At 36.4% G+C, this 25,651-nt stretch overlaps 1 protein-coding gene across 13 annotated transcripts in view; it reads left to right on the forward strand.

The window, feature by feature from the left end:
• The window catches only part of SMG7 (SMG7 nonsense mediated mRNA decay factor), a 90,586-nt gene that overhangs the window by 34,170 nt on the left and 30,765 nt on the right, over positions 1–25,651 (forward strand). For all 13 annotated transcript variants that reach the window (XM_017848087.1, XM_017848090.1, XM_017848089.1 and 10 more), the window contains 4 exons: positions 10,802–10,833; positions 13,774–13,891; positions 15,595–15,727; positions 24,822–24,993. In XM_017848087.1, coding sequence (XP_017703576.1) covers positions 10,802–10,833; positions 13,774–13,891; positions 15,595–15,727; positions 24,822–24,993 — 455 coding nt within the window. The remainder of the gene's footprint in view (positions 1–10,801; positions 10,834–13,773; positions 13,892–15,594; positions 15,728–24,821; positions 24,994–25,651) is intronic.

Genomic DNA, 25,651 nt, shown 5'->3' on the forward strand with positions numbered 1-25,651 from the left:
ATTTGATGCTCACTCACTAGCTTAGCTTTGCTTTTATTGTTCTGTTATTTCTTCTGCTTGGAAGAATAACTCCTTCCCATCCTTTGAAATTCTCAGACCAGTGTTGGTCCTTAATAAAACTAGGTACACATTTTAAAGAATATAAATTAAGGAGCGAATGTTGTGGTATAGAGTATTGTCGTGTTGGGAGATTTGAAAATGCTTCCTGAGCCCTAAAGTACCATACAGAGAAAGCAAATTAGTATTTTATTAACGTGTGCAAGAAAACTCCTTTAGGAGCAGCATCTTCTCTAGATTTTCTTTTCCAAATGAAATTCAGCAGTAGAGCAATATGATTTATATATCTCTGATTAATATTGTGAGACTTGATGTGTGTGTGGGTGTACACGCATGTGCGCACATTAAGTGCATGCTTACCTTATGTCTGGCCAATTATTCAGCATAAATAATTATGATTAGATTATTGTGTTTATGGCTATCATTGATAAATGCTGTTATTATCCCAAGTATTTCTTAGAACTCTGTGAAACAAGTGAACAGATTAACTTGTGGCTTTTGGTTAAATTTCTTTAAAAAAAAAAACTCCCAGCGTGTTCTCCCAAAATAAAAGAGAGTGATTCACTTTTCCTTAGCAGCTGTGAGTTTAGAAGATGTTGACTTACTTTCCTGAATTCTGCTCAGAGGGGATCGGGAGTTCAGGCAGAAGGAATCTCCCATTTTATGTGCCCTGACTTGGAAATACCTTTACATTTTAAACCATGAATCTTAGACTATATATTCTTTTTGTGTGTGTGTGTGTGTGTTTTTTTTTTTTTTTTTTTNTTTAACCAAGAAATGATAGTTGCCTCTATGAGCTGATACTATGAGCGTGATACCTCTAGCCTGGCCATTTCAGAAGGCCTTAAATATGTTTATGAGCTCGGGTTTGGAACTAGACTGTAAGGGTGGAACCCAAGCTCTGCCATTTCTTAGTTATGTGACCTTGGGCAAGTTATTTAACCACTCTGTGCCTCTATTCCCTCATCATCAAAATGGGCATAATATTATTACTTACCTGATAGAATTGTTGTGAGAATCAAAGATGTAGTAATATGAAAGCTAAAACCTGGCAAATAACAAGTGATTAAACTATATTGTTATTTTACTGCTGGTTAATTCTTAACAGATGAGTTTAGTCTGTTATCAGTGTGGCATTTCTATAATTTATAATTGTCTTGATATATCAGTTCCAATTTTAAAAATGTATTTGTTAAATAATGTAATCAGAACTAATGTTTGGAGAAAAACAAAAAAGAAAAAACCCTGACTCAATTATTTTGTAATTTTTATGTATCTGCCTCTAGTTTTATTTTCTATTTATACTAAGAACATAGTCATCATGACATCTAAACTGTTTTTCTTTTGTTGCTTGTGGTGGTAGAGGACCTAGGGTTTTTTACTACAACTTTGAAATGTCTTTTTCAACCCAGTGTGCCCCTTCAAAAGGGATCTCATGAAGCAATGAGGGGAGGGAGGGACGCCTGACTAGCCAGTCAGTAACCGGATTAGCAAAAGTAATTTAGTGGTCATTGAACTATTCATGTCACAATCAGATTACCCCTCTTTATTCAAATGATCATTTAGGTTCTTTTATATAATTTACTTGTCTTATTTATTCCTCATAGCAACTTTGAAAAGTAGTTTGTATTCTCGTTTTATGGATGAGGAAACAGTCTTCTTAGAAGCTCCAAGATAGCACTACTTATTTGTAGGAAAGCCCAAATTCAGACCCGAGTCTTTTTGCTTTATATTACTTTCCATTACATAAAACTGCCTCCTGTATGGTTCGTATTTTATCACTCAGTAATTCAACAAATTCAACAATTTTTAGTGAACAGCTGCCATGGGCCGATGCATTCTTCTGGTTGTTATGGCCCTTATCTTTTCTAACACTCCCAGTGGCTCTTCTTCTTAGTTGTGTTCTAGGCATATGTCTATCCTTGCACTCACCTTTATTGTATTGAAATTATGTACATGCCTTTGTATCTGTCACCTTACCTAGAGGTCCTTAAAAGTAGGTATCTGCCAGTGTTACCAATTTGACTATTTAGAGTAAAAAAAAATTACTTATTTTAATTTGTACTTACTGGTAGTATTTCCTTTTTTGAATTATCAATTTGGTCTTCTGCCGATTTTTCTGTTGATACCTTGATTTATTTATTTAGTTTGTGACCAAGTCTCACTCTTGTTGCCCAGGCTGTAGTGCAATGGTGTGTTCTCAGCTCATTGCAACCTCTGCGTCCTGGGTTCAAGTGATTCTCCTGCTTCAGCCTCCCAGGTAGCTGGGATTATAGGCACCCGCCACCATGCCCAGCTAATTTTTATATTTTTAGTAGAGACAGTTTCACCACATTGGCCAGGCTGGTCTCAAACTCCTGACCTCTGGTGATCTGCCCACCTCGACCTCCCAAAGTGCTGGGTGCTGGGATTACAGGTGTGAGCCACGGTACCTGGCCAATATATTTTTTGTATTAATTTTTCCATTTTATCTAATCCACACGGCTCTTAACACTTTCTCTGCATTCTTTTCTTTGTCATTTTGTAATTATCCCAAATATTTACCATTCTCCACAGCTTATCCCCCTCTTTCTTTCAGACACAGATAGGATCTACCTTATCTCTGAAATTGAGGAAATACAGCTGTAAATTCTCTTAACATCTCTCTACTCCCAGTATTTCCCAATTCTAACACATTTCTGTTTAACCTTACCAACCTCCAATTTTATCCTGACTCTTTTTCAAGGACAGTCCTCTTCCTATCTTAATAATATCATTCTTATTTCCTTCTATCTCTTCCAGAACAGTGCTTTCAGTTTTATTTTCTCCTATATCTTCAACCTATTCATTTCTTCCAGCTTCTTTCCTTTATTCTAAATACTCTCAAGTGTCTCTCCAATTAGGGGGGAGGGGAAGAAACTTCTATTTAGCCATGTCCTCCATCTCTTTCTCTTTACACAGCCCAGCATCCTAAGAGTTGACGTAAACTTCTCCCTCTTATTTGTTCCTCAACCTCCTGCATCCTTATGTAATCTTTTCTCTGGCAAGGCTGTCATTGACCCTTATTTCACCAAATCTGACACACTTTCCAGTCCTTATTTATCTCATAGTACTTTTCAGCTGCCTGTGATATTGATGACTACTCTTCCTTTTTGTTCTCTTATTTTCTATACTCCACTCTTCTCTTGCTCTTATACTATTCACCAGTTTCTTCGTGGTGTTCTTCATGGAGTGTCTTTCATCTACCCTTTAAAAATGAAAACAGAGAACTAGCTCCACCATTCTGTGTTTCTGGGCAGTGACATTTACTCTCATGGTTTTAACTGCCATCAATGTACTGATCACATCAGTGCTGTATCCCTAGTCTCAAGTCTCCCCTTTGCTTGATACTTATCTCTGAATGCCTGGTTACGCATTCATTAATTCAACAAATTGAACACATTTTTAGTGAACAGCTGCCACAGTCAAGGCATTATTGTAGGTGTTATGGGTATAGCCCTGAACACTATCTTTTTTGCATTCTCCACCTTCTTATATACCCAGCCGGCCAAACTAACAATCTGGGAGTGACAGACTCTTTCTTTATCTTCCTTTCTTTTGGCTTAACTTACCAGGTATTTCTTGAATCTGGGTTTTTCCATTCATCTGTATTAACACATCCTTACTTCCAGTCTTAAATCTATAGTAATCTTTTTAAAATGTAAATCTAACAATGCTATGCTCTTGCTCTAAGTTCAGCACTGGTTTCCTATTAAAGGACAGAATCAGAACTCCAGGGCATGTCATGCAAGGCCTCTCACAGTGTGCTCTGTCTGGATTCTTCAGCTTCATTATCTGTGGCTTTCTACCTTGCATTTGATGCTCACTCACTAGCTTAGCTTTGCTTTTTATTGTTCTGTTATTTCTTCTGCTTGGAAGAATAACTCCTTCCCATCCTTTGAAATTCTCAGACCAGTGTTGGTCCTTAATAAAACTAGGTACACATTTTTAAAGAATATAAATTAAGGAGCGAATGTTGTGGTATAGAGTATTGTCGTGTTGGGAGATTTGAAAATGCTTCCTGAGCCCTAAAGTACCATACAGAGAAAGCAAATTAGTATTTTTATTAACGTGTGCAAGAAAAACTCCTTTAGGAGCAGCATCTTCTCTAGATTTTCTTTTCCAAATGAAATTCAGCAGTAGAGCAATATGATTTATATATCTCTGATTAATATTGTGAGACTTGATGTGTGTGTGGGTGTACACGCATGTGCGCACATTAAGTGCATGCTTACCTTATGTCTGGCCAATTATTCAGCATAAATAATTATGATTAGATTATTGTGTTTATGGCTATCATTGATAAATGCTGTTATTATCCCAAGTATTTCTTAGAACTCTGTGAAACAAGTGAACAGATTAACTTGTGGCTTTTGGTTAAATTTCTTTAAAAAAAAAAACTCCCAGCGTGTTCTCCCAAAATAAAAGAGAGTGATTCACTTTTCCTTAGCAGCTGTGAGTTTAGAAGATGTTGACTTACTTTCCTGAATTCTGCTCAGAGGGGATCGGGAGTTCAGGCAGAAGGAATCTCCCATTTTATGTGCCCTGACTTGGAAATACCTTTACATTTTTAAACCATGAATCTTAGACTATATATTTTTTGTGTGTGTGTGTGTGTGTGTTTTTTTTTTTTTTTTTTTTTTTGAGACAGAGTCTCGTTTTGTCACCTAGGCTGGAGTGCAGTGATGTGATCTTGGCTCACTGCAACCTTTACCTCCCAGGTTCAAGTGATTCTCCTGCTTCAGTCTCCAGAGTAGCTGGGACTACAGGTACATGCCACCACGCCAGGCTAATTTTTGTATTTTTAGTAGAGATGAGGTTTCGCTGTGTTGGCCAGGCTGGTCTTGAACTCATGACCTCAGGTGATCTGCCCACCTCAGCCTCCCAAAGTGTTGGGATTACAGGCGTGAGCCACCACACCCAGCTGTTAGACTATATATTCTTAAAAGAGATTATCTTGTATTTGTTACCTAGCATTGTTACATAAATGCTATATATAATGAAGATATTTGTTAAAGAAGATAACCGAAATTTTAGTATTTTCCTCTAGTGACATTATTTGAAAAATTATCATAAAATTGTGAAGTATTAAAGGCTCCAGTTCTATGGGTTGTTACTATCAAACATTTCAAATTTTTTTTTCTCATACCCTTGTGTAAGAGAGGAACTATTACATAATGTCATAAAATGAGGGTTAGGAGTTACACTCTGGAGCCATATCGATTATGCTACTTCTACTACTTACTATGACCTTGACTAACGACACTACTTAGTAACCTCTATCTCCTTGGGTTTCTTGAGCTATAAAGTGGGGACAATAACAGTACTTAGTGTGAAGTAAATAATTTATGTAAAGCTCTTAGAACAATGGCAATAGTAAATGCTACATATAGTGTTAGCTGTACTTATAGGCACTATAGTATCTATATATATTCTAATGTACCTGGTACCTGTTACTACCTCTACTATAGTACCTGTAGTGTAGTATAGTATATAGTACTAAGTACTTAGAATGCATTAAATGTATTTGTAGATCTTGATTATTCCACGAGTATTTATTGTTTCAGTTTATTAGCTTTCAACATATTTGGCTGTCACTGAATGTTTCATATTTTGTTCAGCCTTTTAATGACTTTTTCTTTTTTTATTGCTTGATAGAATTGCTTAATTTTTCCTATTAATTAATAACTAAGACAATATATTTTGATAGCTATGTTTAATAGTGTTACTTTATTATTGAAAGCATGGTGATTTTATTCTTGGTTCATTCATTCTTTTCATTAATTCCTTCAGCTTAAAGAATTAAAAGGAATTCATGTTGCCATACCCTCTACCAAGAAAAAACATTTTAAAATTTTTGCCTCTCTGTATGAGCATTGGCTGTAAACTTTAATGTTAATTCATTGATGGTCTTTATAACGAAACCATAGAACAATTGTCTTCTTTGGAGACAAAAGTCTCACTCCATTGCCCAAGTTGGAATGCAGTGGCACAATCACGGTTCACTGCAGCTTCAGAACTCCTAGACTCAAGCAATCCTCCCACCTCAGGCTCTTGAGTAGCTGGGACTACAAGTACACACCACCACACCAGCTAATTTTTTATTTTTTGTAGAGATGAAGTCTTCCTCTGGTGTCCAGGCTGATCTTAAACTCCTGGCTCCAGTGATCCTCCTGCCTCAGCCTCCCAAAGTACTGTGATTACAGGTGTGAGCCACCATGCCTGGACTATTTTTTTCTTTATAAAGTAAAATAATGATATAGCCAATTTTGTGCTAATCTATTAAAATATTTATATAAGGTTACATATCCATTGATTTGATTTCTAGTACATTATTTTTTAAAAAGAAAGCTAATAGTTGCTTAGGGGTGGGAAGATGGAGATTCCTCTTCTTGTGAGGCAATAACTCTTAGCTTAATCCTCCCACCTGTCTAAATGGATATTTTGGGGATACAGAAAAAAAAAAGTTAGTGGATAATAGTGTATAAGCCAAACTTGTTTTAAAGAGTTTGTCAGTAGATTCTATCAAAAACATAGCATGGCCTGCAAGTACTGTTTCTAATTATATGAGACTATATTTTTAAAAATAGTCCACTTTGTGACAAGATTAAGATATTAACTAATAAAAACAAATAAATACAGACTTTTACTCTGCAGACACTATTGTTGGTGATTCCTTATAACCATAATTTGGTTTGGGAACTTAAAGATGTTTTACTTCTCGTTCTTTTCATCAGATATTCCTTAGAGCAGGAGATGGCAAACTTTTTCTGTTAAAGGATCAGATAGTAAATATTTTAGGGTTGGTGGGCCATGTGGTGGTTGTCTTAACTCTCAACTCTGCCTTGGTAGCTGAAAACAGCCATGGACAACATGTAAATGAATGTGTGTGGCTGTGTTCCAGTAAAACTGTCTTCACAAAATTAGATCCAGGATGAAAGGGAATTTCATTCACAAGCCGACCACGGCATTTGAGTGTAAAATTTATTTCTTGTGGTCCTTTTGATAAAAATTTTAGATATAATCTATTTCCTTTATGAACAGATCTTTTAATTTAGGCTAATTGACTTAAATGTTAATGTTCCTAGACAAACCAACATTAGCTTTTTATGTCATATAATTTTGTTATTCTACTTTGAAAGAAATAGAAATAACTTGGACTTTGTGGAGTCATTTAAGAACAAAATTTGTACCTGTTTGTACCTGACTGCTTTGTGACTGGAAGAATTATTTTATATCTCGGAGCTTCAGTTTTTCCATTTATAAAACAGGAATAATTCTAGCTATTCCATAGGGTTGTTGTATTTTCCATTTAGCTATCTTTATCAATTCAGTTTAGCAAAGTTGTTTTTAAAAAGAAAGGTAATAATTGTCATTATTAGGAAGGTAATAAAAGTAATTAACTTGTGCTTCTTTCAGAACCTAGGATAGAACTGCACAGAAATGAGCACCTCTGCCCTTGTCATACTGAGGAATCAAAGCTGGAATTGCAAAATATTTTAACGTCTATGTCAGTTTTGTGACATTTTATATTTCTATTAGTGCTTGACTTTTAGTTTTACAGTTTTTCTTGGACAGATTATAGCATGGTAAAAATACGGAGTAAAATATTAGATCTTTGTTTATCGATGGGAGCCTTCTGCAGAGTCTGCAAGAACTATAGTTCATCACCTGACAGCTTGTAAGAAAAGCAGATTATTTGTAAATTACATTTATATTATATACCCCATATAATCTTTGACTGGAAGTTGGTAACATCATTAGGTGGATGTTAGCATACTGAAATGTTACTTGTTCATCTTTACAAAACAAATCATGTTTGGAATGAGAAAACAACCTTTAGATACATGATCCTAAGTATATATGTTGCATATACTTGAGCATGAATTTTTAGCTAACATAGGGAAGCATAGTAAAATATATCCTTTGTAACTTCACAACTCAGGGACAAAATGAAAGGTCATTCATTTAATCTAGTAAAGGTGCATAATTAACCCTAGCTTTCTCACTAAAAGGTTTATAAATTAGTACTCTCCAGTAGGATTTTTCAGGGGAGGAGCAACAGTTGTGACATTGGTAGGATGGGGTACATGGTATGCTTTATTAAATTGTATAATCTTAGGTTTTAAAGGCATAAGCCAACAGTTTTGCAAATGTGTATTTTTTTTAATGGCAAAAGTTTAACACCTGAAGTGAAGAGTGAAGTCAGGCTGTATGGATAATGGAATTTGATGTGATGCTACATTTTACGACTAAGTGTGGCTATTTGTTTAGTATTCTTCATTTATGTTGCTGGTTCTCATAGGGCTTATGGTTACCTCCTTAGCACTAAGTTGTGATTCTGTTGTTCGAAAGCTTAGTTTTTGAAAAGATGTAAATATCTTTTAAAGACTAAGAGAATGAAAGGATTTGCTTTACATTTTAATGAAACTTAAATTTATTAGGTTGGTGCAAAAGTAATCGTGGTTTTGCCATGTTAAAATTAAGGTGGCAAAACCATGATTACTTTTCATCAACCTAATACAATTGATATTAAATACTTAATAAATTATATAAAACAATATTTAAACAGTAAAAATTTTAAAACCTTAATATTCTCTAGCTTTCATGCTAAAAGTTCATTTTTAAAAATGGAAATCTCAGCCTGGCATAGTGGCATGCGCCTGTAATCCTAGCTACTTTGGAGACTGAGGCAGGAGGATCTCTTGAGCTCAGGAGTTGAAGACCATCCTGGGCAACATAGCAAGGCCCAATCTCTCTTGAAAAAAAAAATCTCTCAAGTTTATATTCCTACCTTCTTTCATTTTTTTTTTTTTTTTTTTTTNATCTCAGCTCACTGCAAGCTCCGCCTCCCAGGTTCACGCCATTCTCCTGGCTCAGCCTCCCGAGTAGCTGGGACTACGGGCGCCCACCACCACGCCCGGCTAGTTTTTTGTATTTTTTAGTAGAGACGGGGTTTCACCATGTTCGCCAGGATGGTCTTGATCTCCTGACCTCGTGATCCACCCATCTCGGCCTCCCAAAGTGCTGGGATTACAGGCTTGAGCCACCGCGCCCAGCCATACCTACCTTCTTAAATAGAGTATATGAGTCTGATTTATACTTTTCCTCTCATTAAAAATATTGAGTGTCTGTTGTGTGCAAGGTGCTGTGCTAGTAGACAAGGAGTTGTGATAAGCATTCTTAAAATCTATAATATGTAATATGAAGAAAAACTAGAAGTGCTGTGAGAGCATAAAATAGGAATATCCTTAATCTAGATGGAGTTCAGGTAGGGCTTTCTGAAGCAGTAATGTTCTGACTGAGGTAAAAGATGAGTGGTAATTAAGCAGACAAAGGGGGAAGAGGTGTTGCTAGCAGAGTCTTTTATAAAGACCTCTAGTGTGAAAGAAGCAGGGTATACTGGAGAAATTAGAAGTCCAGTCCAGAAGTCCAGAAATGAGCCCGGAGATCAAGGAGTGAAGAGTAGTGAAAATAGAGTTCAGAGACCGTCGAATGTTGTAGGACACTTTAGATTTTGTTCTTAACCTCAGAGTAGTGGGAAGTCATTAAAGTGTTTTAAAGGGACAACTGGTAGATCAGATTTGCATTTTTAAAAGATCCCTCTGAGAGCTGTTGGGAGAACAGAATGAAATGGGGCAAGAGTGAAGTGGAGGAAACAAAGTCAAGGGATGGTTCTTGAATGAGAGTGGCTGAAGAAGAAATGAAGGGAAATCAACAGATTCAAGATATAGTTAGTAGATAACATTTTTTGGAGTTGATAGATGTTAGAGGTTTGAGAGAAAGTTGTCATGGAGGACTTCCAGGTTTCTTCCTTCCACAATTGGAAAGCTATGATGCATTTGCTAAGATGAAAAAACATTAGAAAGAGAACTAGAGGTAGGGGATGGGAATGGGTCTTGAGTTCAGTTTTGGACCTCTTGAACACAGGCAATTCTTGAAGAATTTGAGAGGGAAAAAAAAGGCAGCAGCTAGAGGGGAACATGGGGCAGAAGGTTTTTAAAATGTGTGAAATACTTGGACATGTTAAAATGCTGAAGAGAAGGAAAGATCCAAATGAAGTGAGGGAAGTCTCAAAATTGGTGCAAGGGAAGGGGTAAATCAAAGGCACAATCCTGAAGAAGGGTTAGCAAGAACATACCTAAGTGGAATTATTGTTCTTAAATATTAAGAGGTGCACTACCTCTAGTGTTTTAACAAGAGAAAGTAAGAAGCAGGCTGTATATATAAATGTAGTACATCTTTAGTAAGTGGGAATTGTTTTCCCTGAGGTATGGAAATGTCACTTGGAGGTGAGGACGGGGTATAGGAATCAGTAGCTAGAGAAGAGGGGAAATTTGAAATAGTTATGGTGAGGAGTGAATTGAGAAATGTAGTAGGATTTTTTGGCAGCATGGAGAGAATTTTTAAAAATTTAGTGAATGTCATTTAATATTATCTTAAGTAAATCACATTTGGAGGAAAACAGCAAGAAGGTGGACTCTACTTAGCAGAAGAGGTCCCTAAGGGTCCTTAAACTTTTTAAGTGTTGGCATTAATTTGCCAAGACCTTGTGCTACCCTGATGTTAAAGTAAGGATGCTATTTGCAGTGCCATAAATATAGCTGCTGTATATCCTTATTGTAGTATATTATTTCACCTAACTTTTAGTGTTACTTATATGTTAGTTAGGCCTCATTTGTTTCTAACTGATACTCTTTTTCTTTTTCTTTTTTTCCCTATCTAGGCAGGCAGAAGTCCTGAAGGCTGACATGACAGGTATTGGCTGGCTTATTTCTTTTTTACCACATATTTTATACATTAAATTAATGGAAGGATAGCCTCTTTCTTACATTACGCACAGCACTAAATCCCATCTTAGTTGCCAAAAGGGATGATCATTTACTATCTGCTTTAAATATTTATTGTTTATATAGTTTGAATTCTTGCTTAAGTAATTGTTGGGAATGGCATATAATATTAATATATGGTATACTGAATTGAATGTTACCTAATTTAATTTATATAATCACTTAATTTTATGAAACTTTTATTAACGATTTAAGACATACAGAAAAAATAACATACCCCATATAAACCAAAATATCTTACAGTGTTAGGCTCATATCTTTCTGGGAAAATTTTTTTTCCTCTTGATAATTAACCAAACTTTAGTAGGTAAATCTTCAGAAAAAATATTTATAGAAAAATTCTTCTGAAAATCCTTGAAATTGAGTGAGCTACCTTGCTGGCTTTCTTTTCTCCCATATCTTTGTTACTTTTTTTGTGTGTGAGATGGAGTCTCGCTCTGTCACCCAGGCTGGAATGCAGTGGCGCAATCTCAGCTCACTGTAACCTCCGCCTCCCTAGTTCAAGCAATTCTCCTCCCTCAGCCTCCTGAGTAGCTAGGATTACAGGTACATGCCACTACATTTGGCTAATGTTTGTATTTTTGGTAGAGACGAGGTTTCACCATGTTGGTCAGGCTGATCTCGAACTCCTGACTTCATGATCCTCCTGCCTCAGCCTCCCATAGTGCTGGGATTACAGGTGTGAGCCACTGCGCCTGGCCATCTTTGTTGTTTTAAATAATGACAGGTCTTTTGGAAGAATAACTGCCAGACTTAGCCATTGAAAGGAGTAAATGAGGCACGGTGTGGTGGCTCATGCCTGTAATCCCAGCACTTTTGGAAGCCCAGGCGAGTGGATCACCTGAGGCCAAGAGTTCGAGAACAGTCTGGCCAACATAGTGAAACCCCGTCTCTATCAAAAATACAAAAATTAGCTGGGCGTGGTGGCATGCACCTGCAATCCCAGCTACTCTGGAGACTGAGGCAGGAGAATCACTTGAACCTGGGAGGTGGAGGTTGCAGTGAGCAGAGATCACACCCCTGCACTCCAGCCTGGGTGACAGAAAGACTCCGTCTCAAAAAAAAAAAAAAGTAAATAATTTAAATACAAAATTAGGAAATATGTTGTAATCACCATATACTTATCAGTATGCCCTCCATAACAGCATATGCCATCCTAAAATGTAATAAGAGGAATATGTACTAGTGAATCTTACTCTAATTTTTGAGTAATTTAGTTCTGCAATGAAATTCACAAAAAAAGAATTAAACAGCATACCTGCCAAGATTTACAAAGAGGAAAAGGACTATTGAAATGTCTTTTTGTCAACTCTAGAGTCATTTAGGCTAATGTCCTAAGAGTTCATGGATAATCTCATGTCATCTTGTTCAAGGATAAGTGTGTTGGGGGGTGGATAGCTTATATATTTACTCAGTAATAGCTACTACTCAGTTCTTTCCATTATTAACAGATTTAACATCATCTATATTGTGTATATCAGTGTTTGTTCTGAGTTACTGTATTATGCTCTTGAATTGGCATTGAAAACATAATCTGTTGTGTGATGAAAACAGAACGTGGAGCAATAACAAGCTATCTGTACCATTTACCTTTTCTTAGATATTGAACAACCTTAGTAAATAGTCTTAGGGTTTGACCTTTGTAGGGGACCTTTGGCTGCCCAGAAACTTTAAGATAACAAGTCTACTCATTTGAATGACGGTCTTGATAGATGAGAATTAGTAATCTTTTACACTTCTTTTTCTTGCCATAAGTGAATTAAAGCAGGATTGACTAAATCTATTATTTAGTGATTAACAGTTTAACTAGGGATGAGGAGCTGATACTAAACTCTATTCTTACTAGCCTGTAAACTCTTAGGAGCATTAACTCAAATCCAGGAGATTCTCTTTGCAAAATAGGATTGTGGTGGCTGTAGATACTAATAGCAAACCTAAAGAAGAGTGATGATTATGCCATTGTGTAGCAGCAAAACCAAATAGCCCAGCTAGTTATGGGAAATACATAATTTAAAAGTCCATTATTCAGTTAACCTACTGAGGGAGCTTACTGTCAGTTGTTGAAATCATAATCCCAGTGATCGCAAAGGTTAAGGTGCCTTGCAAGACTCTGGCAGACAGCAGGGCCCCAATTTTGTATTATGTGTAGTCATAGACTGACTTTCTGATTACATTCTACACCCAGTCTCTCATCTGACCTCTTTAGCAGTTTAATCCCAGTCTTCTAAGTCTTCGTTTATGTTAAATGACTAATGTGGATTGCTCACAAAAGTATCTTGGAAAACAGTCTACCACTCATTAAAATAATACTGTCATGGCTTATGCGGTCAGTATATTGAGAGAGGAGTAACAGCAGAATACCAAAGCAACTGCTGTTAGTCAGCTGATATGAGAATTCTGTAATGACATTTGTGGGAGTTCTCAAAAAAAAAAAAAAAGAGACAGTTGCTTTAGACAAAGAGATACAGTATGAGAGTAAACAGACCAATGTGGCAGTCCGTTACTTCAAATGAGGTGGCTTACTGTGAGGCATATAGTTTCTTGTTAGGTGAAAAGGCAGAAATACAAACCAAAAGCAAAGGGCAAACCTTTTTTTTTTTTTTAAGCCCTTTTCATGATGTTATTTCAAAACCAAAAACAGAAGCATTGTAAACCAGACTTAGTCATTAGTTAAAAGGTAAAAGTCATTTGAAATATAATAGTATAAAACTTCTGCAGCGTTCTATGGAATATATTTAGAGCAGATTTTGCCTTGGGGTTGGAGCAGGAAGGAGTCACTGGTGTGGTATAATGGTTTTACCGTTGGGGTTTATCTGTCTACTCTTATGTTTTTGTTTTTGTTACTCAGATTCTAAGCTGGGTCCAGCTGAAGTCTGGACATCCAGGCAGGCTCTGCAGGACCTGTACCAGAAAATGCTAGTTACTGATTTGGAATACGCTTTAGACAAGAAAGTAGAACAGGATCTGTAAGTATTACCTATCATTTGGGAAGTCCCTGTAAGATCAAGAATTTCACCAAGACTTTAAAACAGTTTGGTTGGTTATTTTTCCATCTGTTGCAGAATAAGCTTTTCAATGGAAAGAAATTCTAGTATTTTGATATTTGGCCATTGATATTATTTCAAGTACAGTCTTTGGAGGTAAGAAGAGAAATGTTTAGAGTTGAATCCTGTTAAGGTCATTAGGGCAGCTCTTTTAGGGCCTGTCCAAAAAAGCAAATATATCTATTTCAAATACTGAGAGTGTTTGGATTGTCTGTGGTCAGTCTTATAACTAAGCCCTGATTTAAAAAAAAAAATTCAAGAGTAGGCTTTAGAAAAATCTTTCTTTGGTAAACATGATTCTGTAATTTCTCTGTCAGGAAAATGTATTTGCATTGTAAGAAAAGTTCCTCCTTTTAATTAAATAAATTGGTAGTATTTCCCACCCCCTGCCGCCCCCAGTAAAATGAAAGATTTTGTGTGTTTAGACTTTTCCACTTGCTCTTTCTATGAGGGGCACATTGGCAGATAACCAGATTCCCAAGTGAGTAATTGTCTTTTGTGGAAGGCTTTGCCTTATAAATCGGAACAGGGACATTAGCCTGATAGAAATTTGAAAATCAGTTAAGAGTACTTTGTCTACTAATGTCCATTACCCTAAATTTTGGTGAAGATTAGTTTTTTCTATCATTTACATCTGTCTTAGATACTTTATATTTTTAGGAAGTCTAGTAATACAGCTAAATCATGACCATCAAAATCCTTATCCTGTGATGTTAGAGTCAAGGATAAGATGTCATCAGAAATGCTGAGGGAAGTGATTGTCCTCCCAAATCATTAAAAAACCTAGTGCTCTAGAAGCTCAGAAACTGATGTTGATAGAGAATTAGGTACTTTCCAGATAGGTTGTAAACCTCCTATCTGTGTTTGTTTCCTTTAATCAGGCCAGTAATGTCTTCCCTTTTTTCTAGTTTTTTATTCCCCACTATGGTTTCCAGGTTAGAGAGTGACTGTATTCGTCATAACTGGACTTAAACTGATGCCATATATAACTAGATTAATGAAAAGCATTTTATAACAGGATTTTGGTATGCCATATTTCAGCATTATATTGTTTCTTATTTTAAATAACCAAATTTGAAATGTGGCTTGTATTTCAACCTCTTAATGTTAATCACAAGAGAAATAAGCAAAACTGTTAAATAGCAGTGAAACTGAACGTTCTGGGAAATAACTTTTGGGGAAGTAAGAGATATGGCTTACTATTTACAGCCCCCCGCCCCGCCCCCATATACATGTCACTTGTTAGGGTATGGTCCATCACATTTGGCACTATATGTAGAAATTTGTTAATACCTTATTTTTACTTTGATCTTGCCACCATTGTTCTGATTTTCTACCGGGATTCCTAAATAAACTCTAGTAGTTCTAAAAGATTAATAGCTGAAGCCACAATCTGATTATTCGAACATTTGGTAAGTGTTTACTAAGGTCAGTTGGATTCTACTGCATGTCTAGTCCTGTTCAAAGGGAAGCATAAAGTTATTTAAATAAATGAATAACTTTAATGCAGGTTTACTGTCTAGTGTGGTATAATTATAACAGACAGTTCTTTCTTGTTCTCAGGGGGACCAGTGTCTGCCCAGTGAGTCACTGCTATACCAAATAGAATTACATTTTGTTTTCAGCTGGAATCACGCCTTTAAGAATCAGATCACAACACTACAAGGCCAGGCAAAGAATCGAGCAAATCCGAATCGAAGTGAAGTTCAGGCAAACCTTTCTCTGTTCCTAGAGGCAGCTAGTGGCTTCTATACCCAGGTGAGTTCTGCATTGTATACCAGTTTTCTTACTATTAGTGGCATGTATTCTGCTCTTTGTACACGTCTTAATGCATGTAAACAATTCTTGTAACCACTATGTGGGCCATCCAGGGATTGATCCACCTATAAGCTTTTCTTTTTTGGAGACAGAATCTCACTTTGTCACCCCAGGCTGGAGTGCAGTGGTGCCATCATGGGTTCCTGTAGCCTCAACTTCCCTGGCTTAAGTGATGCTCTCACCTTACCCTTCCCCAGTAGCTGGGATGAAGGTGCACACCAACACACCTGACTAATTTTTGTATTTTTTGTAGCGATGGAGTCTCACTATGTTGCCCGTGTTAGTCTTGAATTCCTGGGCTCAAGTAATCTGCCTACCAAAGTGCTGGGATTACATACCTGAGTCATTGTGCCCAGCCTGTAATCTTAATGCAAATGTCCATAAGACCTTTAAAAAAAAAAAAAAAAAAAGCTGTGCTTTTAAAAAGGTTGATGTTTAGCTTAAAGATTGGGAGTTTAACTGTATGAATAGAAAAGGGATATAATTGAGCACAAAGCCTTAGTGAAACAGTGGAAGTAGTCAGTTACAAGTGGTATTAGAGGAAATGTGAATTTGTGGATATAGCTATAGTCATTAAAATAATAGCTATGTCGTGTCAGATAAGAAATAGTCAAAATTTGTAATATCAGGTGAGTTTTTGAATAGTGTTATTTATACAATGGAATTTATCTGGATTTTGAGATGTTATTCAACTAAGAAGTAAACTAAGAAGTAGAGTAGCGTTTCCTCTGTTTGAATAATAAGCTGTTATTCATTGTCCCCAGAGATTTTTTTTTTTCCTTAGTCACGTCCTGATAGAACTTCTAAATCAGGCAAGGTAAAAGAATAAATCTTATTTTTGACCATGGAATTTTCTTTAAGCAACATCTGTTAGAAAATTACCATTTCATCCATTTGTAATAGCATTTGTAATTAACAAAATTTTTGTATATAAATTAGTATCTTTATAACGAATGTTAAGACAGGGTTTCGAGAATCTTGCTCTGAAAGAAATGTTTGGCCAGTTCTCACTATAGTACTTCTTGACCATTGCTGCCTACATTTTGGCTTCATTTTGATTTTATCATCTCTTTGAATGAAGAAAAAAGAATCTCTGTTGGGTGTAGTGGCTCAGGCCTGTAATCACAACACTTTGGGAAGCCGAAGTGGGAGGATCACTTGAGCCCAGGAGTTTAAGCGGGTTGTGATGGTGCCTGCCTGTAATCCCAGCTACTCCAGAGGCTGAGGCAGGAGGATCACCTGAGCCCAGGCTGCAGTGAACTGTGATTGTGCCACTGTACTCCAGCCAGAGCAACAGAGCAAGACCTATCTCAAAAAAAAAAAGAATCCCTGTGTTGGAACAATTCAAATAACTGTCATTTCTGAGATTATTTCTGTTTTACTTAGACTAAAACATTCATCACAGTTCTTTTTTTTTGAAAGAACTCAAGTATGGTTCTTAGTCTCAAAATTTATTTTTGAATTTATGCCAACTTTTAGCAGCAACTAAAAAGTTGATACTTTTGGAGAGATCGGGATGCCTCTGGAGAGAGGCACTGGTCCTTAAAGCAGATGTTAAAGATTAATTCATTTTACAAGTAGCTGGCAAAAGGCTACTCTTTGTAAGGCACAATACTAGATGCTGAGGATATGGGGGGAAATTAGAATCTTTACCTTCAAAGAAATATGTAGACTAAATGAAAAGATGGATACATTAATAGGTATGTTTGTTTTCTTTTATGATTGTAAAAATAATGCATACCAATTTCAAGAAATTTGTGAATTACACAAAGTCCCAAAAAGTTCATTAATCCTCCCATTCTGGATAAATTACCAGTTTAATATATACTCTTCTTGTATTTTTGTTCTTTTTTGCATATTTAAGACCACACTATAGATCCATTTTTGTATCTGTTTTATAAACATAATGTAAGCTTTTCCTTGTTAACAGTTTGATGAGCATTTTTGTGTATAAGGCATTTTCTCTAATATTGTATTATTTCCTGAAGACCAGTTGTTCAAATTGAAATCATTAGAAAGTTTAAAGTGAAATTTAAATACTGTTGACACCATTTTGTTGTTTTCCCAAAAGGTCATCATTTATAACATTTTTCACTAGTTTCCTTTGTTGTCCTTTCATTTTATTTAGAGTTGTTTGAAGTACAGAAGTTACCAGGATTGTTTTTTTTTTTTTTTTTGCAATACCTTTTCCTTTGTCCATAGATAGTGCATATTTAATAATGAGGGAAATAATCACACTTAAGGAAACAGGTATTATAATTCAAATCTTAACATTTGGAAACAACACCAATGTTCTACAAGAGAATAATAGTTAAATTATGGCATAACTGTAGAATAGAAACATGAAACGATTATAGATTGGTATTTATCAAGATTTTATAAGATGAAAAGATTGTTTTGTTATTATTAAGTGAAAATCATATAAAATTATATATATATAATTTGATTCTACATGTTAATTGAGTAGTCTCAGTTCAGTGGGATATTAACGAAAATGGTAACAGTTTTTTCAGTCACTGCTTTCAACTGTCCTCTGTTGGATTCCCAGATTCCCATCATTTCTTGGACAGATTCTGTAACATGCTGGTTGCTTTCCATTTTTGAAGCATAATTCAGTTTTAAAACCTTAGTTTTGTTTCTGATTCAAATCTCATTTCCTTCCCCCATGAATAGAAGCTAGAACTGGGAACATGACTAAAGTAGGGGAGTAGGAAGGAGGTGGTGCAGCTGGCTCTGGTGGGGGGGAGGGGAAGGCATCCACCTTCTGCAGTACATTTTTATAATAGCCATTATACAGATTGGTTTGTCATCTTGAAAAATGATTCCTAATCTTTTTTCGTTACATGACATACATGTGATATATTCCCAAGGGTTTAACTAGACATTGGTCAAAACAGATCTGTAAGGAAGTAAAGAAAGAATCATCATTTTTATTGAGGGTGTATGGTATTTGTAAAACATTTTATAAGCAGGGGAATAATAAAATCATTTAAATGTCTCAAAATTGTTTTTTAAAGGTAAAATATGGATACTCTTTGAAATTAATTTTAAAAATTTTTATAATAAGCATTGATTCTTCCTGACTCCATTCCACAGGCAGTGGTTGAGCAATTATGATAATTGTAGAATAAGCATCAATAAACTTCTTTATTTTCACATTATGATATCAGTTAACAACATTAATAGGACTCTTCACTTGTTTTTTTTTTTGAGACAAGAGTCTTGTTCTGTTGCCCAGGCTGGAGGCTGGAGTGCAGTGGCGTGGTCTTTGCCACTGGAGTGCAGTGGCGCTCACTGCAACCTCCGCCTCCTGATTTCAAGCGATTCTTCTGCCTCAGCCTCCCTAGTAGCTGGAATTACAGGTGTGCACCATCACATCCAGCTAATTTTTGTGTTTTTAGTAGAGAGGGGCTTTTGCCATGTTGGCCAGGCTGGTCTCAAACTTCTGACCTCAAGTGATCCACCCACCTTTGCCTTCCTAAGTGTTGGGATTACAGGCGTGAGCCACTGCACCTGGCCTCACTTGCATTTTTATATTGTCTTTAATCACTAATTGAAACAGATAATGGTGTTAATAATATTCCACTAATCAATCTTGATTACATGTAGTGCATATTTAGCACCAGATTGAGAAAGTAGACAAATTCCAGATTGTTGTATGGCCTCATAAGCTAAGATGAGTTTTGAGTTTTAATTTTAAGTGTAGTTGTAGACTGGACATGGTGGCTCATTCCTGTAATCCTGACACTGGGAAGCTGAGGTGGGAGGATCACTTGAGACCAGCCTGGGTAACATGGTGAGAACCCATTCTACAAAGAATCTAAAAATCAACCAGGCATGGTGGTGCACACCTGTAGTACCAGCCACTCCAGGAAGCTGAGGCAGGAGGATGACTTGAGCCCGGGAGGCTGAGGTTGCAGTGAGCCATGTTTGTGCCACTTCACTCCAGCCTGGGCAACAGAGTGAGACCCTGTCTTTAAAAAAAAAAAAAAAAAGGAGTTGCAAGTCATTGGAGAGTAAGCAAAGGAAGAACATGATCAGATTTGCAATTTTAAATGATAACCCTGGATAACGGGGTCAGATATGGAAGCTAGCTATGGAAATTAACTCTGTTAACTCCTATTGGCCATACTTGGATTAGATGGACTGGATTGAATTTCTGGAATCAGAGTAAAGGAGGAGTCAAAGCAGATACAGTTATCAGTGTGAGCAGCTAGTTGAATGGTTGTACCATTTACTGAGATGGAAAACACTAGGGGGAAAGTAGCTTTTTCCCTGTTAAAGTAGATGCCTGTTTGACATCCAAGTAGAGATGTGAAATAAGCAATTGAATAAACAAGGTTGGAGCCCAGTGGAAACATCATAAAATCATAAAAATTTTTTGATTATAGTAAAGAACACTGACTTAGGTGGTAACAGATTTAGCACAGGAGGAGCCACCATTGCAATCGAGAAAATGAGAGAGAGAAGGTGCGTTGGAAGCCAAGAGAAAAACATCTGAATAAGGAAGGGGGTCATCCGCCCTGTTGAGTGCTGCTGAGAATTAAAGATTTAAAGTGACCAATTAGATTTGACAACATGGAAGTCATTGATGAACTTAATGAATACCGTATTTCTTCATTTCTAAAACTTTTTTTCATATTTTAACATATATGAAATAGAGATAACTTTATAACAGATGACAAGTGACCATGTAACTTGTGGTTTTTTTCTCAATATTATATAAGATAATGGTTCATCTTACAATTTATGGTGTCTTTGTATTGATGAAATGTAACTTCAGCAAAGTGTTGGGGATAGAAATCTGATTGGAGTGGATTGAGAAGAGACTAGTACTTGGTTACACGCAGTAACATTTTCTGTGAAGATAGGTTTTAGGTTTTTTTTTTTTTTTTTTTAGAGACACGCTCACTCTACTGTTTTGGCTGAGTGCAGTGCTTGATCATAGCTCACAGAAGCCTCAGACTTCTTGGCTCAAGTGATCCTCTCCCACCTCAGCCTCCCAAATACCTAGGACTGCAGGTGCATACCAGCTACTTGTATTTTATTTTTGTAGAATGGAGTCTCACTATGTTACCCAGGCTGGTTTAGTTTTAACTTCTTAGCTACCATATTGTTAACCAGTTTAAAGCATGGGGCTTAAAGCAGAACCAAATTTCTGGTCAAAGTAAAGACATACCATTCTGCTGTAGGTTGTTTTTATTTTTTTTTTTATTTTTATTTTTTTTATTTTTTTATTTTTTTGAGATGGAGTCTTGCTCTGTCACCCAGGCTGGAGTGCAGTGGCCGGATCTCAGCTCACTGCAAGCTCCGCCTCCCGGGTTTACGCCATTCTCCTGCCTCAGCCTCCCGAGTAGCTGGGACTACAGGCACCCGCCACCTCGCCCGGCTAGTTTTTTTTTTTTTTTTTTGTATTTGTTTAGTAGAGACTGGGTTTCACCGTGTTAGCCAGGATGGTTTCGATCTCCTGACCTCGTGATGCGCCCGTCTCGGCCTCCCAACGTGCTGGGATTACAGGCTTGAGCCACCGCTCCCGGCCTGTAGGTTGTTTTTAAACATCAAAGAACAGAACAGTAGCCTTTATTCTAAGAAAATAGAAACCAAAAAGAAAGTATAATCACTGAGTTTCCGTATTAGTTTAAAAGGTAATATTCTATACCTTCATAATAAATCTTTCATTCTTGTCATGGAATAAAGAGCTGAGGAGACACGGAATAGTGTAAAAATTTCTTGATAAATAGGAACCCAGAAGCTGTTCTAGTACTGCTCTAGGGCTAATTGTGACTATTTGGACAAGTCACTACCTCTGTGGCGCTTAGCTTCCTGATTGCAAAAAAGAGAGTTGACAAATGCTTGTAAGTTCATTTTCCAGTTTTATAGTTCCATGATTATGATTTGGGAAGAACTAGAGGCATTAATTCTTCAGCTACAGCCTTAGGAATATCTCCCAGTCAATACTTCTGTACAATGAAGTAACTAAGTTGTTATCAGACTGAGGAAACTACTACAAAGTAATGTCCATCAGGGTCAACCTATATGAAGGTAGGACATTGTTTTGTTCAACTTATGAAACATCTTTTTCTCTTCTTTAGTTCCATCGTGTTACTGCCTCTAAACCAACTAGAGCTCTCTTTCCCAGAATCTTTGAGCCAGTAGGAGCTTTTCTGTCTGATATCACCGTGTAAACTCTTGGGCTCAGGCAGAAATTTTATTGCAAGACATTCTACATGATGTTCCAACTATAATTTTGTTTATTTTTTGTGATCTTTCTTTTTTGTTTTTGCTAGATGTGCAGCCTTGCCTAGTTTTCCAGTCTGTTTTCTGATTATCTATTGAAGTCAGTTCTTTAACCCTCGCATGTTTCTTAGTTATCCACTTTTGTTTTTTTTTTTCACAATATATATGTGTGTGTGTGTGTGTATATAGAGAGAGATATATATATAGTTCCTACGCTGTACCTTGTGCTTTTTCTATTTCTTAACCCATCCCATTCAGGACATTAACTTATTTACCCTATTTTTTTATTTATTAATTTTATTTTATTTTTAATTTTATTTTATTTATTTTTTAAGACGGGGTCTCTGTCACCCAGGCTGGAGTGTGTTGTATATCATAGCTCACTGCGGTCTGGAACTTCTGGGCTTAAGTGATCCTCCCGCCTCAGCCTTCCAAAGTACTGGGACTATAGCACTGCATGCCACCACACCTGGCTCATTTTTTATTTCACTTTATTTTCATTTTTATATTCATTCATTTATTTATTTTGTAGAGACAGATTCTTGCTTTGCTGCCCAGGCTGGTCTTGAACTTCTGACCTCAAGTGATTCTTCTGCCTTGGCCTCCCAAAGTGCTCGGATTACAGGCATGAGCTACTATGCCTGGCCTTGTTTACCCAATTTTATGTTAGTGAATGTCTTGCCCGTTACAAATGTGGAAATATGGAGTAAATTTCCATGCCCAGTGAGAAAGGGTGCACAAAATTTATGTTTAGTTATGGAGGTGATTTTTATCTTAGTAAAAAGGTGACATGCTTCAAATCATTCTGAGTTGAGCCCTTAGGGTGTCTTATTTTGTGTTTTGAATTCTGCACATGCTAGAAAGAGTGGTGATAGAATCAAAATGTTTCTGATTCTGTAACCTTTGTCCAGTCGCTTGATTATTTCTGCTTTCACATCCTCATCTGAAAAAAAATTGAGCTTTATACCTATGTGTACTATGTTGCTACTAGTTTATCGCAAGGATAAAGTGAGACAAATTTATCAGATAACCTAGGGAAATATGTTATAAATGTGGAATATTATGTTCGTTATGTTGTGTATCATGTTGTCTCTCCTTCTCTCCTTTCCCCTCTCCCTCGCTCCCCTCTTCTCTTTTTGTACCTGACTTGCCCATTTAGCTACAGGCTCTTTGAGGAAACATATTTTCTTATTTATCTTTGTATCTTTCTTGTTTACCGGGGGGGGCGGCGGGGGGGGTGTCTGATACACTAGCACATACTTGGATAAATATAATAATATTTGAATGACTATATTTGTAAGCAAATATTTGAATAACTGTGAAGTAAATATTCTTCACAGTGTGAAGAACTGTGTGCAGGCCAAGAAATAAACCCTTGGCAAGCAAAGTGAGAGGAGAAAAGCCTTTCAGTGAAGGAAACTGAAAAGGAGTGGTTGAAAAGATACAGAGAGCTAGAACAGCTCAGTAATCCACCATAAGATCAGATGTTTTAAGTGCAGCAAAGAGGTCCGATAAGATAATGTCTGAAAAATATCCATTGTATTTGGCTATTAGGTAACCAATTGTCTGATAGTAGTTTCAGTAGAGTGGTAATGGATGGTTGGGTGAGAGGAGGGAGAGGGGTTGTGTGGAAGCCAGATCATAATAGATGAAGGAGTAAATAGAAATTGAGACAGCAGACATGAAAAGTGTGGACTCCTTTAAAGGCATTTGGTTGAGAAGAGGAAGAGACATTAGAAGGTTGCTATAAAGTTAAGAGGAGAGTGTTTTCGCTCTGTTTTGTTTTTTGTTCTTGTTTTTTTCTGTGGGAGACATTTAGTGTGTGTAGGCCATAGGAAAGAAGCATGAGAAGTTGAAAGTAGATGAAAGAATAGAGAGATTGGAGATCGACAGGAGCCAGAAAAGAATGTAGTGATAGGCACACACAGGCAGAAGAGTTAGCTCTGACTAGGAAGAAGAGCCCCTCATACTTTAAGAACAGAGAAGAGAGTAGGTAGGAATGGATAATACAGTAAAGATCTATACTACCATCAGATTTGTTGTATATGCAAAGACATGTGAATTGGCATATAGCTTAAGAAAATGAATTGCAAGAAATACCTAAAGTCTGACAAATACCTTGGCTTGCATTTAAGTAATATTTGTAACCCAATATTTAATAATTTTTGTGTTTCTGAGAGTAGTAGTTTTCCTTGCTTGCTGAATGTGTCTGAAAATCCTATCCAGTTAAATAATCTTTTTTTAAGATGCTGCTCTATGCACATCCTAGATTGCTGTAATACTTGAGAATTCAAAAGGTATGATTTATAATGAATGATACTAGTTATCCTATGAAAGTTTGCCGTATAATTTTTTTCTTTTTTTTTTTAGACAGAGTCTCCCTGCATTGCCGAGGCTGGATTGTGGTGGCATAGTCTCGGCTCACTGCAACTTCCACCTCCTGGGTTCAAGCTATTTTTGTGCCTCAGCCTCCCCTGTAGCTGAGACTACAGCTGCTCACCACCATGCCCGGCTGATTTTTTTTTTTTGTATTTTTAGTACAGACAGGGTTTCACCGTATTGGCCAGGTTGGTCTCAAACTCCTGACCTCAAGTGATCCACCTGCCTTGACCTCCCAAAGTGCTGGGATTACAGGCGTGAGCCACCGTGCCAGGCCTGAATGATTACCATATAATTTTCATGCAGTTTTTTTTTTTCAAATTTCAGCAGTATGTGATACTGGGTACACATCTTACAGTTTATAAACTTTGCTTTTAGAGCACTTGTGACTTATTACTAAATTTTGTTTTTCTTTCAGTTATTACAAGAACTGTGTACAGTATTTAATGTAGATTTACCATGCCGTGTGAAGTCTTCCCAATTGGGAATTATCAGCAATAAACAGACGCATACCAGCGCCATAGTGAAGCCACAGTCTAGCTCCTGTTCCTATATCTGCCAGCACTGCCTCGTCCACCTTGGAGACATTGGTGAGCCTTTGCTGTGAAGGAATTGATAATACATTTGTCCTTTTCTTTGGAATAGTCATAGAAAGAAACTCTTTTTCCTTTAAACTGAGCATACACACACAATTTAGATTGTCATAAGAAGAAACTATAAAATGTATTCTAAGGAACTTAAAATTTCTCAATATTGTGATTGGCAGAGCATCTTGAAGAAAGTAACTTTCATATTAAGATTTAAATTTTATTCCGACTATGTAATTTATGTAGGCAAATAATAAACAGCAAAAATGTAATCAAAGCTTAATTTTTAGAAGTGGTGCCATAATACTTTCTAAATTAAATGTACTCTTTTGGAATAAATGAGTTTTATAAATTACTCCTTCTGAAGCGAAATTGCCTTCTTTCTTTCTTACCAGTGGACTAAAAGTTGATTTTTAATTTTGCTTCCTTTCTAAAGTTTAATTTGTATTTCTATTATATGTATTTTATCTGAGAATATTATGTAACTTTATTCTTGTTCATTCCTTTAAGTTGATCTAGAAAGGTTGTAAAACAAATTAACTATAGGATTATGTTTTGCTTATCCTCAAATAACAAAGAATGGAGAACATTACAGCTTTTAAGTTTGAAATTTTAGATTTCTTTTTTTTTTTTTTTTTTTTTTTTTTTTTTTTTTTTTTTT

The sequence above is a fragment of the Rhinopithecus bieti genome, unplaced genomic scaffold (genome assembly GCF_001698545.2).
Source record: "Rhinopithecus bieti isolate Rb0 unplaced genomic scaffold, ASM169854v2 scaffold_27006, whole genome shotgun sequence".
In the NCBI taxonomy this organism is placed as follows: Eukaryota; Metazoa; Chordata; class Mammalia; order Primates; family Cercopithecidae; genus Rhinopithecus; species Rhinopithecus bieti.